Below are 15,030 nucleotides of genomic sequence, written 5' to 3' on the forward strand. Positions count from 1 at the left end.
GAATGCCAATACGATATGATATAATGTCTGGGAGAAGAGTTAAGTAGCTTCACACCAGCTTAACTTGGGCTATCGCGTCAGTGTCAGCTGTTTATTTAGCCATGCACGCAATATTATAATAGAAAATTGTATCATTGCACTACTTTTCCACGATGAGAGTTTAATTGTACAGAGGTTTCAGAATCGAGTTTGTGAATCAAATGTTATGCCCTTCCTGTTTTTAATCAGGTGTTTTGATAGTGAAATTTTATGAAATAATAAATACATTTCTGTCACTTTGTCTAAAATGATGTCACTGTTTTGTACCCTTTTAGGCCAAACAAAGAAAAAACGGGCAAAGTAACTGAATCTGGTTCTTCTGTAGTCAAACATGGCCTCAATGCTGAAAAAGTCTTCATGCAGGTTCACTACCTAAAGGTCAGAATGCTTAATGCTCTTATTGGAAACTAAATGTTTTATGCACAGAAATTTAATGTGCCGATACTACATTTTCAAAGTCCCAGAACATCTTATATGAACCTTTTCAGATTTTGTGATTTGGTATAGTCCATTCAGAAATGCAGGTATATATATTTGTACCATACACCTTTAGAATTTTTCTAAACCTTAAGAGAGCAGGATGGAGTCATATTTCCATGCAAAACCCCATTCCATTCAATACATAGTGCAATCCTGCAATTTCACGTACAGTGATCCTTGGAAAGAATCAAGAAGATTGGCTATTCAGAAAACAGAGTTCTAGATAATGTTTCTGTGGTCTCTATGAATCACAGAAAGAGGCTAGTAGCATGTGTTACTTGGACACAGGGTTACATTTGGATCAGTGGTGGGATTCAAATAATTTAACAACTGATTCTCTCCTCTAATGACCAGCTGGGTAGGTGTGGCTCAGTGGTCATGTGACTGTGTGGCCGTGACCAAGTCAAAGTCACTCACGTCGATGGGCGCTTCGCCTTAGGGGTTACAATATCATAAGGGTTAACCAGAGAGGCAGTTTCTGTAAGCAGGGCAATAAAGATTTGGCTAGAAACAACACCAGAATGTTTCCTTCCTGCCTTCCTCACAGAATTACCCCTGTAAAGTGCAATAAGTTTTCTTATTCCAACAACCGGTTCTCCGAACTGCTTAGAAAGTTAACAACCGGTCTTCCCGAATAGGTGCGAACTGGCTGAATCCCACCACTGATTTTGATGTCATCAAAATTTGGGCACTTGGCAACTGACATGCATTGATGAGAGTTGCAGCATCCCTGGGTCATGTGATTACAATTTATGACCTTCCTGTCTGGCTTCCAACAAGCAAAGTCAACAGGGAAGCCAGATTCACCTTGTTTAGCAATGGAAATTTGGTCCCAATTGTGATCCGAGGACTACCTGCATAATTATATAACTGATAAGAATAATTTAGAAATATTTCACTGGTTATTTTTGTTAACCAGTTAGCAATTGTCAGCCTAAAACCCCGAACAATAAAAAAATAAAAAATCAGAAATGATAGGGTGTAAGTTTCCAAATTGCCATAATTTATTGGCCAGATGAGGTCCAGGTAAATACCATGTAAAATAATGACTGTATGCTGACATTTTGTTAGTCATTTTGCTAACTTCAGAGCAAATCTGAAACTGAGAACTGTCCTGTCTTGGTTTCTTCTAGGGTTATTTCTTGCTTCGGACTTTCACAGAAAAAATTGGAGAAGCTGCATATTTTGCTTTTTTAAGAAAATACGTGCAAACATTCCATGGACAATTGATACTCTCTCAGGTATTTCTGCACTTTTTCTTGATGAAAGCATATCAGAGAAATTAAATAGTATGTATGTGATCTTCAGAGATAGCATTATTCAAAGAGAGCAGGGTGAGCAGCATTCGGTTTATCAAAATGCTAAAATAATATGCCAGAATTTGGAAAGGTCTTATTATAATATCGAACTAATTTCTCATGCCATTTATGGAAATGGACGAAGGTATAAATTTTGGAATTTCAGTTTCTATTTTCCATATTCTTGCTCTTATATACGGTATATTATGATACTGAAGTAGAATGGTTATGGGGATGCTAAAACACAGGTCCAAACTGGGCAACAATAAATGGGAAAGTGGGAAAATGAAAACATTTTTAAAAAAAAGATACAATCATTGAAATTAGGATTTAACAGTCAACCAGAAATATAAGGCAAGAGTATTTTTGAAAAGGTATTTTCTTTAATTTGATGTTTCGAAATAGAACATAATAGAATGACCTTTTGATGTGTGTTTGTACCTTTCTTATACAATCAGTAATATATCTTAAAATTATGGCTAGTTAGAGTAATAACTATTTTGATAATATTGTGTACATATAGAAATGGAGCTACCAAATGAAAAGATTGTAACTACTTGTCAAACGCAGTATGCAGACCAAGCCAAATCCAAAAATACTGTGAATGCTGGCATTTCAGACAAATCAGCCATAATAAAAACATAGGTATAACAAACAGTCCTCACTTACTGACACCCAATTGGGGCCAACAATTCCAGTGCTAAGCACCACAATAATTAAGTGAAAAATCATGTAACCATTCCAGAATTGCAATGTCACTTTCACGTTGTCGTTAAATGGATCACTGGGATCATTAAATGAGATATCACATGACTGCAAATTGCATTTTCACTTTCGCTTTCTAAATTAATTCTGCTTGTTGGAAGCCAGTGAAGCTCAGAAATGATGATTACCTGACCATAAAGTGCTCCAACAGCTGCAAATGTTTGCAGGGTCTGTTTTCTTTTACATGATCGTGATTTTGAGCAGTTGCTAAACAAGGCAGTGAATAACTGAGACTATCTGTAAACCACATTTACGCACCATTTAAAAAGACAACAAAAATTTAGGAAGAAAAACAAAAAGATTACAACACAGCTCCAGCATCCTACATTTAGATAAGCAGGGATCAGCGCCAGACAGACCATCAGACAGAAAACAATACCCTAATCAAGGAACCTACACCCTCACCAAAGGTGGTAGGACAAGCGTACAGGTAGTCCTTGACTTATGACCCCAACTGACTCCCAATTTTTTGTTGCTAAGCAAGACAGTTATTAAGTGAGCTTTGCCTCACGTTATGACCTTTCTTGCCATGGTTGTTAAATGAATCACTGCAATTGTTAAGTTAATAACATGTTGTTAAGTGAACCTGGCTTCCCCATTGACTTTGTAAGTGTAAAAAATGACAATTGTTCACTTTTTTCAGTACTGTTGTATCTTCAAACAGTCACTAAATGAATTAAATCACTAAAGTAAGTCCTTGACTTAAATAAAGTAAGTCAAGGACTATCTCTATAAATGGGTAGCAAACCCCATGCTTAATAGCAGTGATGATGTTATCTAGTTGGGTTAATGCCTGCAAACAACCAAGCTCCTAGAGCACCAAGACTTCCACTATATGCAGTTATTCTGTCCTTCTACTTGTTACTAGATTTTTTCTAGTAGGCAAGTGAGATTTCTCCCTAGAGAAAAGAATTGGAGACCTACAAATCAAAGTACACATTATCACTTGAAACTTACAATGATTGCACAATAAAAGCCTTGTCTGGAATTACCCAACAATGTTTCTGAACATGGCTTGCTCAACATTATAGTGACAATAATGCTTAGTTTATTTCAGCCATAAATATATTTTCTTAACAGTAAATCTCAGAGAGTTAAATGTGCTTATGTGTTGCCAAATAAGATTCAGTTGCAAATGAGAAAAGTGTAGTATTGCAATCTAACTATATACCAGCTAACACCATGCATTATTTTTGTTATGTGAACAGTATTGAAGAGATAAGAGATTTCAATTTGTTTCACTTAGCTCTGCTAGCCTGATATTAAATCAATTTGGTTAGCAAATTACATAAATATTGCAAAACATTGGAGGATCTCAGCTCATAAGGCTATTAGTCATTGTAGTAAGATCATGTTACAATGGAGATGCTAATCCGCTGGTCATTTTCTTTTTGCCCAGCAGCCTGCTGTGAAATCTGGTTTATAAATTCCCCAGCTGCTCTCTCACCATATGAAACATTTCATTCTTGTTCTTATCCTAGAGGCAAATGTTTACAAATTAGACTTTAAAGCTAATGTCAAATAATTTACCTTTTAGTTATTTAGATGTGGTAAGAATATTTTCTTACTCAAGATTCTGCAATTCAGCATTCTCCCTAATAGGAAATTGGACTTGTGGCATACGGTTTTGAAGTCCCAAATCCCACATGTTCATGTCACAACAAACAATGGAACAAAATCTCGTAAAAGTGAGGAAAACAATATTTCCCTATCTTTCATCCTAACACTCATCTAATTGTATTCCAAAAGGTTGCAAATTAAGCTTTGATTCAATATGTTTTCAGACAATATGTTCAGACTTAATTTTTTGTGTGCATGCAATGGATCTGTCTCTGTGCTAGAGAGACTGCAATTTTTCATTCACCCTGAGATATGTTCACTTCTTTTGCAAAATGAGATCAGGGGCAGGTAACCGTTTTATGGCCCCCGGCAGCACTTTTAATAATACTATTTTTGGCAGCTAGGCACTGCAAAGGGTGGGGCAGTTACATCATACAAACGGACAAGTTTGTTTTTGTTTTATTTTTTAGTTAAAGTGCACTATGCCTATACAAATAAGTCAGCAGGAATCTGTGTCAGGATTTTCAGTAACTGGCAATTAGATTTGAATTCATTCCTTCTTTGCACTACAGAGCAGGAAGAATTATCTGAAATCTTCTGCAAGTCGCAGGGTTCATATCTAAATAGGAGTACAATTTTTAAACAAATATGAATAAATAAAAGTATTGCAACATTTTAGTGTTTAAAAACATCGGGTTGAATTCCTACCAGTTAAGAGCATGAAAACGACAGTATAATAACTAAAGAATAAATAATTCTCGCATTCTGAATACTAGTCTTGTTTCTAGCAGCATTTGTAGTATTTTTCCTAGATTTGAGCCACAGGTGCAAGGAAATGACTTCACATATGAAGCATTAATCAGTTTGCTTTTCTCCCTTCATTTTGACTGCAAGCTCAGTTATATTTTTAATAGTAGTTTTGTTTATTTTAGTTGAGTAGAAAGTAAGTCTGGAACTTTAGGAAAGGATTTTAAAAAAAAAATATGAGTTCATTCTGGTTTCTACTAGAGAATGCACTGAATAATATTTTTGATGAAATTTGTGTTATAGATGGAGTGCTGGTAACTATAAATAAATAGAAATGAATTTGAAGTGCTGATTCCACTTGTGTAATTAAGGCTGATGTTTAGTTTGGTGATGAAAAATGGATACCTTTGCTGAGTTTAATATGTTCGTTATAACATCTGGTCAAATAAAGAAATAAATGTAACACTGAGCTGCTAAATGTGTATATTAGCTAATTCATACCTAATGTCATTGGTACATTTTTAAAATGCATGTTTTATCATGTTTAATACTTTAAAAATCCAGTTTGTCTGCTCATATGAAGTATTTTTCTAGCAGCATGGAGTTTTTATAATGGTGTTTCAGAAGACATATTTATGCCTAAAAACAGTAGGATTCTGAAACTAGCCACATACTTTTAAAATTATACACACACACACACACACACACACACACACACACCCCTATCTCTTGGATTTTTAAAATATATTTTTCAATAATTAAAAATTGCACTGGGAAAAAAATTACTCTGTGATATAATTGCATTTGTATTTTATTTTAAATTATGTGGTTAGTTTGGAGAGCCTTTGATTATATTCCAGTTTTTGGTTTCTCCAACAGTCTGTCAAAAAAAACCAAAAAAAAAAACCCTTTATATAGTAGTGTATTTTGGGCATACAAATGTGAATTGAGGATTCATGTAACAATCTTGTATAATTGTGTAGATTGATTTTACAGACATTAGACCTTTACATTATTTATATCTTTAACAATCAGCAGTATCTGGTTGATTAACTTCAAAATGGATCAACACATTTAAAACTAATTATAATACAGTTGAATAATAATCCAGCTTGGAAAATGTTGTACTACTCTCTAAAATATTGTGACATCTTTACATAGCCAAAGATACAGTTAGGCTATAAATCCAAAGAACTATGCAGACAGGAACATGCTTTTCTTAATAATAAAAATAAGCTGGGAAGCTCTACCCCAGTCTATTGGAATCCTCAACTGCATCTTTGTAATTTGTATTAATGAAAGTGAAAAAGATGCCATTTGAGGTTACAACCAGGTTACACAACTTAAATATCTCTATGGCCAGCTTATTTTCTCTTGTTAAAACATTAACTCCTCAACATCTGAAATATAGCTTACATAATATAATGGAATCTTCCATTGTCTTGCACTATGCTGTGGAATGTAGTTCTGCAAGTTTTTTTTAAAAAATTCTGTAGGATACTCTACACTTTCCACCCTTTTTCTCATTTCTTCCCTTTTTCAATCGCCATTCGGCATTCCCTTAATCTGAGCATGTGTACACCTCGTAATGGGATATGTTTTTGTCTCTTTATATACACGTATAATACTTTTTGTTCATGTTTCTGCAATGGTTGGGTTTACTCTGGATGATATTGAAATTACCAGATAAGTAGCACGCAGGTTTATACCTAAAGATCATAAGCAGGAGATTAAATGTCACATATAAAAATATAACTGTAACTTTAATTTATATATAAAAACAGAAATATCTGGAATTGTAACCATACATATACTCTATTTCTCCGAAAATAAGACCCTACTGGAAAATAAGCCGTAGCATGATTTTTCAGGATGTTTGTAGTACCCCAAAAATAAGTCCTAGTTAAGATTGTCAGCCAAACGAAAACTGTTAGTACCATTTCCCCCTGAAAATAAGACCTAACTGGAAAATAAGCCCTAATGTGTCTTTTGGAAAAATAAGCCCTAGTTAAGATAGTCAGCCAAACGAAAACAGTTAGTACCACTGAAAATAAGACCTAACTGGAAAATAAGCCCTAATGTGTCTTTTGGAGCAAAAATTAATATAATTATTTTCGGGAAAATATGGGTAGTTTTATTTACATTTAATCTTCACTTTTATTACTGTTCAGTGTACTGTAGTATTTGGTGATTACATTAAATTGATTATGAGAATGTATGAAAATATAATGTACTGTCCTTGTATTTGAGGAAGATAAAACTTGACATTTCTTATATCTGCTTTTATTATATGTGGCTTAGAATTTCATAAGCACAACTACCTTTTATGAATACTCAATGTCAAATGAATAGTTATAAAATGTTGCTACGAGTGCTTGTTTTCAACAATAACAGTATTTTGTTATTTTTATCCAGGAATTTCTTCATTTATTATTAGAAGAGTTCCCCCAGTTAAAAGGGTATGTGAGTCTAAACATCATGATTCAGATATTTTATTTATGAAAACCTTGTGTGTAAATTTTCCAGGAATGTATTAAAGTTGCATCTCTTCAGCAAATATCTTAAAATAATCTTATATGCCTGAAATACTAAGAAACTAGAACCATAGTTAAGAATGATGTTGAATTTGAGTGTTGCATAGTTATCTGTTAAATTACAAGATATAATTTAATGCTATATCTTTTATTATAAGAGAAGAAAAATACAGGGAAAGGAAAATCATAGTGTAGGAATTTAGCACCCACCCCCCTCCTAGAAGAATGAAATATTTTAGAAAATATTTAAAAAGGCAGAATATATTTCCCTGGATGAGAAATGGAAGACATGTTTTAAAGACAAAGCAGCTCCCTGCAACTTCTTGCCACCCCCCACCTTTGTCAATGGGCCATCATCTGCATCATAATAGAACCCATCTAGCAACTGAAACTCACCACATGGCACCTGGGAAGATTACATCAGCTAGCAAGGCTAGCTAAGACCCCCACCCCCTGGGAGTCTGACAGCCAATCAGGGTACTCTTCTTGTGCCCCAGAAAGTTCAAAGCTCAGAAAAAGCATAAAGCCAGGGAGCACACAGGATCTCAGCCCTTTTCTGTTCAGGAACTCAAGCCATGTGATCCTGACCACCATTAAACCATCTTTCCAAGCAGTCTCCATGTTTCCAGTGTCTTTGTCCCCACTTGGAACTGAACCCAGATGGATATTTCTTCCAACAATAGAAAGGAGCTTCAGGTTCCATCATGGGATCAGAGTTGAGGTTTTTGAATTCAAAAACAGTTCTAAATTCAACTGAAATAAGTAATCTCACTGGCATACATGAGTAGGTTGTATTTGTGATCAGCTCTATCTTTTCATTTCCAAAAACTTAAAAAGAGAGAAGAGTGTCCCAAGTTCCAGTAAGAAAAAACAACATGAAAGCCCCATGCATTACCAAAAAAAACCCAAAAAATCCTTTGTCAAGAGTGCTCTGCTTACCTGGTAAAACATTTTGGTTGAAGAACATTAATATTCTTCACAAAAGAATTTCCTGGAACCTATTGGGCTTCCACATCCACCCTCCCCCCACTAGCACTTGGGATAGTTCCCAATTTTTTTTGGCTTTGCTTTGTTTTCAATGTCTGCCCTCTGATTTTTCTGTTTTTAGTTGCAAAGCTTTGCCATTTACTTTGTATTAAAAGAATGTTTTTATGGCTTGATTTTTGTACAGTAAATTATACAAACACATTCTGCTCAATTATGGTATCAATTTTATTTCCATTAATGATGTCCTTGAAGAGTATTGTGGAAGTTTTGAATGGCTTTGTCTTTCTTGTTAAAAAAAAAGGTATTTCTGTTTTTCTTCGCAAAATTAATTTGTTTTAGTCAGTTGTACTTAGGATCTCCGTATAAACTTAACTCTCTTTCCCTTTTTTAAATTTTATCGATTAAAATTTTACTAAAACTAGGAAGCTAATGGCTGCTTAAGAATATGCCAACAATACTTTAATTTCCAGTAAAAGTAGTAGAAATTATATTTCTTTTTTCTTCAGAAAGCAAGGCAAGATTTCAGTTCTATTTATTTTATGGCCAGACATATAGTATGCTGCCAGAATTATGAATAATGAGAAGATAAAGTGTGGTGCCAAAAATAATAGATCATATTTATATAAAGTATGCTCTCATCTACCACTAATATGTCTGGCAATTATGTTTTTCCACTAATTACAATATAAGTTTTAATTCTTAACACAAAGTTAAGAAAAGAGTTGAGCTTTGTACTTGTAAAATGAAATGTGTTAATTTAGATTTAATTATATATAATATTTCTTTGACCTGAAAGAAGTTTAGACTTTGTTCTATTACTTCTCCCCATCATAAAAATACTTGTTTTTTCTTTTGATATCAAATGATAGTTTAGAAGCACTTTAGGTTATGATGGAGGTGTCTCTTGATTAAATGAAACACATAATGCTCCTTAAGTAAGAATAAGCAACATTTTTGGGATTCGACTAACATATGTATTCACTTGCTCTAATATTATAGCTGTGAACTGTGTTTTTCTTCATGCCAGTCATTCCCAGCTTCTTATTTTAATCAGTGAGCATTTTGAAACACTTCACAGCACAGATATGAACTTTTGCCAAACATTTTTCCAAAATGCGTAGTTTAAGATTGTGTTTCCCTGCAATAGCTTTCTATTTTGTAGTGTAACATCTAGTCCACAGTAATACTTTTATGTCATGAGAACCTTTAATCTGGAAGCACGTTAAATAATTTTTATGTCTTCATTTGGCATGAAGTATTCTAATATTGGTTTATATATTAAAGGGTTATCTAGAGATCAAAAAGATCAAATTGGGATCAACATCACACTTGGTTTTTTTCAAATAAATTAAAAGAAATGAAAGGAAGAAATAGATTAAACTCCTCTTGTCCCTAACCTTACTGATTGTTGGAACTGATAAATATAAGCATTGGCTTATATTTGTTATGGAGATAAATATAAACGTTCAGGACATAATAATGTAGGGTTAAAAGATTCTAAAAGTAATCACATGAAAACCATCCAGTCTAAAGCTGAAGTAATGGAGATCTGAGATGATGCGGGCTGGTTAATTTTTAAATGGCCATTTGTCCAATCTTTCTGAGAGTTAATATGCCTGACCCTTAAGTAAGTGGTCAAATACTGCACAGCTGGACACAAGGAGGCTGTAAAAGTTACAATCTAGGGAACGGAGAAAGGGGAATTGGCAATGCTTAGAGAATGTCAGCCCTTATTTAAATTACTGAGAAAATTTGGATTCTTTGTCCAGTCCAAATGAAATGTTGCTTTAAGGAAGTTGTACAATACCAGAAAGGACCATTTCATCTGAATGGAAAATTCCAAGGCTGCGGTCTCAGAAGGCAGGCTAATTCTCCAATTTAATCAGGACAGACTTGGAAAAGTGAATGTAACTGAAGATCACCAAATGGATGAGACAATAAGAAATGGCAACCAAAATGAATAGAGCTGCCTGAAACATGATGAAAAAGAAATTGAATACACAAGAGATAATATTAGTTGCTCAACTTTCTATTGGATTGAAAAACAATTTATTTCTATACATTTTGTACAGTGTATTAGTTTTGGGGAGGGGGGGTTGCCATGAACCTTTTAAGCAGCACAATTTTAATGGCATGAGATAGCATTTGATTCATAATCACACCTGCTTTCCAAAATAAACACTATCGGATTTAAGACTGAATTTCTAAGATGCCATTGTTTTGATCTTGATTTTAAAAGACAGTTTTCAAGTTATGCGCCTGTTGTGTACAATAGCCCTAAAAATCGATATGCTGTGAAACTAGCTCAGAGGGAGCTAGTCCAAAATTTGCTATGAATAGCAGTAACATAACACTCATTCCATAATAAAGTAATGAAGAGATCCTACTTTATAAATTATGCAGTTAAGTTATCCTACTAATTTTGTTGAAATACCTGAAGTCCTGGATCCCAGCACAAATTTGGACAGTGCTCTGTATTAATGGTGCAGGATATTGTGTTAGGAATTAAGAGTAGCATTTGGCTTTCAATAATGGATGCTACACTCTGATAAAGAGGATAGGCCCAGACAAGTGGTGGGTTACTACCAGTTCGCCCTGGATCAGGTGAACTGGTAGTGGCGGTGGTGGGAGGCTCCTGCGCATGCATGTGCGCCCTTAAGCAAACCAATAGCAACAGATTTTAAAACCCACTACTGGTCCAGACAAAGACTGAGCAGGACCAGGACTAAAACAAAATGTAATTGAATTGAATGAAAGATATAAATTAAACTAAATGTAATTAATTACATCCGATCAATAGGATTATTCTTCATGAATTACATTTTTCTTGTCACATAAAAAAATGCATCTTTTGGAAATGTTTAGGTCAGTGGTTCAGATTACAGGTAGTCCTTGACTTAGAATCATTCATTTAGTGACTGTTCAAAGCTAGAATGGCACTGAAAAAAGTGAGTTGTTTTTCACACTTATGATCATGATCCCCATGATCAAAATTCAGACGCTTGGTAACTGGCTCATATTTATGACAGTTGCTGTGTCCGAAGGTCATGAGAGCTCCTTTTGTGAACCTCTGACAAGCAAAGCCCATGGGGAAGCCAGAGTCACTTAACAACCGTGTTACTAACTTAACAACTGCAATGATTCACTTAACAACTGTGGCAAGAAAGGTTGTAAAATGGAGCAAAATTCACTTAACAATTGTCTTGCTTAGCAACAGAAATTTGGGGTTCAACTGTGCTCGTAGGTCGAGGACTACCTGCTGTCATGTACCGTACTTTCGTTTATATAATACTTGTATAATACCGTATATACTCGAGTATAAGCCGAGTTTTTCAGCACGTTTTTTGTGCTGAAAAGCGCCCCCTCGGCTTATACTCGAGCCAAGCCGTTCAGCCCTTCCTCTTGCAGCGAGTCCTTTCTACCGCAGGCAGCTAGCTCTCGTTAGTGCGCGCATGCGTCTTATTCCTATGTGGACACACGCGCACCCCTCACGCACAATTACCCGCGTTAGTTATAATTGTTGACAGGGTGGACAGGGAGGGCACGAGGGAGGGGCGAGGCAAGGCAAGGGACCCCGACCGAAGAGTTATAATTGTTGACAAATACACACGCAGGGAGCGAAGAGTGAAAACCCTCCCGGGTTTCAAGCGAAGGAAGGAGGCGCCTGGCTACACCCGCCCTTCAAAGAAATAGCTGGCATTCCTCATGGGCGGACGGGCACGCGCAGACACACACACACACACACACACACACACACACACACACACACACACGCTCGCCCTCCTAAATTCATTTCCCCCACCCCACCCCACCCCTTTTTTCTTGGCTGCTTCTTCTTTTTCTCCCTCCCCCCCCCCGGCGCCGCCGGCCGTCTAGGGCTCTCCTTTCCCCGCCCGGGCCAGGGCGGGCCGCTGCCAAATCGCACGTTTCCTCTCCCCCCACTGAGGAGGTTCCAAGCTCTGGATTTAAATACAACCGAAAGGGGACGCTGGGGCTACAAACAAGACAGGGGAGGGGAGGGGAGGGGGGAAGGGGAAAGGGACGGAGGGAGGGAGGGGAGGTCGAGGGGAAGCGCAAGAAACTTGTCAGGTAAAACTCAACAGGCAAGGGCGGGAAAAACAGGAACTGGGAAAACGCCCCAACTAGGGAGAAAGGAAGGTGGTGTTTTTAAAAACAAAAGTCCCGAAACCCAGCGACGGAACCTTTTTCAAAACCGGCTGCCGAGCCGAGAAGTGACGGACGGACGGACGGCCGACTCGCGAGGCCAGAAGGTAGCCCAGCCGCCCCTCGTCAGGCTTTTCTCAGTTACTGCGGCCCCGCTCTCCCTCCCTTCCGTAGCGGTTTAGCAGGGCTGCTTTGGAAGAGCCTTAAACGAGCCCGTCCTCAGCCACCCCTCCCCTTCCCCTTCCTTCGAGCCTCCAGCTCCAGCAGCAGTCTATCCCGGTGGACGAACGCCTCCCGTTTTGCCTTCCTGGAGCCTAGCCGGCCCCGCTCTCCCTCCCCTCCGTAGCGGTTCAGCAGGGCTGCTTTGGAAGAGCCTTAAACGAGCCCGTCCTCAGCCACCCCTCCCCTTCCCCTTCCTTCGAGCCTCCAGCTCCAGCAGCAGTCTATCCCGAAGTAAGAATCCGGCCCGTCTACCTTCCCGGAGACTGGCCGGCCCGATCTCCCTCCCTTCTCTAGCGGGGCAGGTGTCTAGGGCTAAAGAACCTTGAGCTCCACCACCCCCCTCTCCCTTCCCTTTCCTTCGAGCCTCCAGCTCCAGCAGCAGTCTATCCCGGTGGATCCCAGCAGTCTATCCCGGTGGACGAACGCCTCCCGTTTTGCCTTCCCGGAGCCTAGCGGCCCCGCCTCCTCCCTCCGTAGCGGTTCAGCAGGGCTGCTTTGAAGAGCCTTAAACGAGCCCGTCCTCAGCCACCCTCCCTTCCCTTCCTTCGAGCCTCCAGCTCCAGCAGCAGTCTATCCCGGTAAGAATCCGGCCCGTCTACCTTCCGGAGACTGGCCGGCCCGATCTCCTCCCTTCTCTAGCGGGCAGGTGTCTAGGGCTAAAGAACCTTGAGCTCCACCACCCCTCTCCTTCCCTTCCTTGAGCCTCCAGCTCCAGCAGCAGTCTATCCCGGTGGATCTCAGCAGTCTATCCCGGTGGGCGAACGCCTCCCGTTTTGCCTTCCCGGAGCCTAGCCGGCCCCGCTCTCCCTCCCCCTCCGTAGCGGCTCAGCTGGGGTGCGAGCCCCGTCCTCGGTCGCCCCCTTGCCCCCGCCCCTTTGCTGGCCCCGCCTGGGCCGGGCCGGGCAGGGCCGTGACATCACCTCCACCGCCCACCCGTTGCCGTCCGCCCGCCGCCGCCGCCGCCGCTGCTCGCCTCCGTCCCTCCTCCGCCTCCCCCAGCAGCCAGCGGCGTGGCCGGGGCGCGCGGCGCGGCGGGGCCGGGCTGGCGACGGCCTCTCCTGGCGGCAGCAACGGCGGCGGCAGCAGCATCAACAGCACCAGCAGCACCAGCGGCTCCCGCAGCAGCCCCCGCAGCCGCCTCCTTCCCCGGGCGCCACCTGCATGAGCCACCGCAAAGGCGACAAGCCGCCCATCAGCATCCAGGGGCACATGGCCATCGGCGTCTGCCCAGGTCCCATCCGCCCCATCAAGCAGATCTCCGACTACTTCGCGTTTCCCCAGCGGCCTCCCGCCGCCGCTTTGCTCAGCCGAGCCTCCTCTCTCTCTCTCTCACCCACACACACACACACACCCACAGAGAGAGACTTCTAAAGTGGGTTAAATGATATTAGAGACCCTTATTGCCCTGCCAAAAAAAAAAAAATGAGCCACCCCAACGTCTATGAAAATTAACCTTCTTCCAAGAGACACTGTGCAGGGTATTTTCACTGTTGGTGTGCATACAGGCTTAGATTTGTGCTGGGTTCTTAGTACTTAGAGCACTGACCTTCAGAGGCACCCTGGTCCCTTGGAAGCTAAAGGAGGACTCATTTTCATGCTTGCAGTGTTCAATTTGGGAAGGGCATCCAAAGAAGTGGTAGATCCTTGTGTGTCCAATCACACTTAGCCAATAAAAATTCTATTCTATTCTATTCTATTCTATTCTATTCTATTCTATTCTATTCTATTCTATTCACTCATTCATTCATTCATTCATTCCTTGTGTGTCCAATCACACTTGGCCAATAAAAATTCTATTCTATTCTATTCTATTCTATTCTATTCTATTCTATTCTATTCACTCACTCATTCATTCATTCATTCATTCCTTGTGTGTCCAATCACACTTGGCCAATAAAAATTCTATTCTATTCTATTCTATTCTATTCTATTCTATTCTATTCTATTCTATTCTATTCTATTCATTTTATTTTGTCAAATACATATTAAATAATTATATAAATATAAGCATGAATTGAATACATAAAAGGAATACAACTAAAGGGAACATTAGGACAGGGACGGTAGGCACGCTGGTGCTCTTATGCACGCCTTACAGACCTCTTAGGAATGGGGTGAGGTCAATACTAGATAGTCTTTGGTTAAGGCTTTGGGGATTTTGGGAAGAGACCACAGAGTCAGGTAGCACATTCCAGGCATTAACAACTCTGTTACTGAAGTCACATTTTCTGCAA

The 15,030-nt window shown here is 39.3% G+C and overlaps 1 protein-coding gene across 5 annotated transcripts in view; it reads left to right on the forward strand.

Annotated features, from left to right (window-relative positions):
• The window catches only part of AOPEP (aminopeptidase O (putative)), a 235,892-nt gene that overhangs the window by 90,548 nt on the left and 130,314 nt on the right, over positions 1-15,030 (forward strand). For 4 of the 5 annotated variants that reach the window (XM_058170936.1, XM_058170934.1, XM_058170935.1 and 1 more), the window contains 3 exons: positions 315-417; positions 1,653-1,760; positions 7,305-7,348. In XM_058170936.1, the coding sequence (XP_058026919.1) occupies positions 315-417; positions 1,653-1,760; positions 7,305-7,348 (255 nt within the window). The remainder of the gene's footprint in view (positions 1-314; positions 418-1,652; positions 1,761-7,304; positions 7,349-15,030) is intronic. The other variant, XR_009153645.1, reaches the window with a different exon arrangement.

The sequence above is a fragment of the Ahaetulla prasina genome, chromosome 2 (assembly GCF_028640845.1).
Source record: "Ahaetulla prasina isolate Xishuangbanna chromosome 2, ASM2864084v1, whole genome shotgun sequence".
In the NCBI taxonomy this organism is placed as follows: Eukaryota; Metazoa; Chordata; class Lepidosauria; order Squamata; family Colubridae; genus Ahaetulla; species Ahaetulla prasina.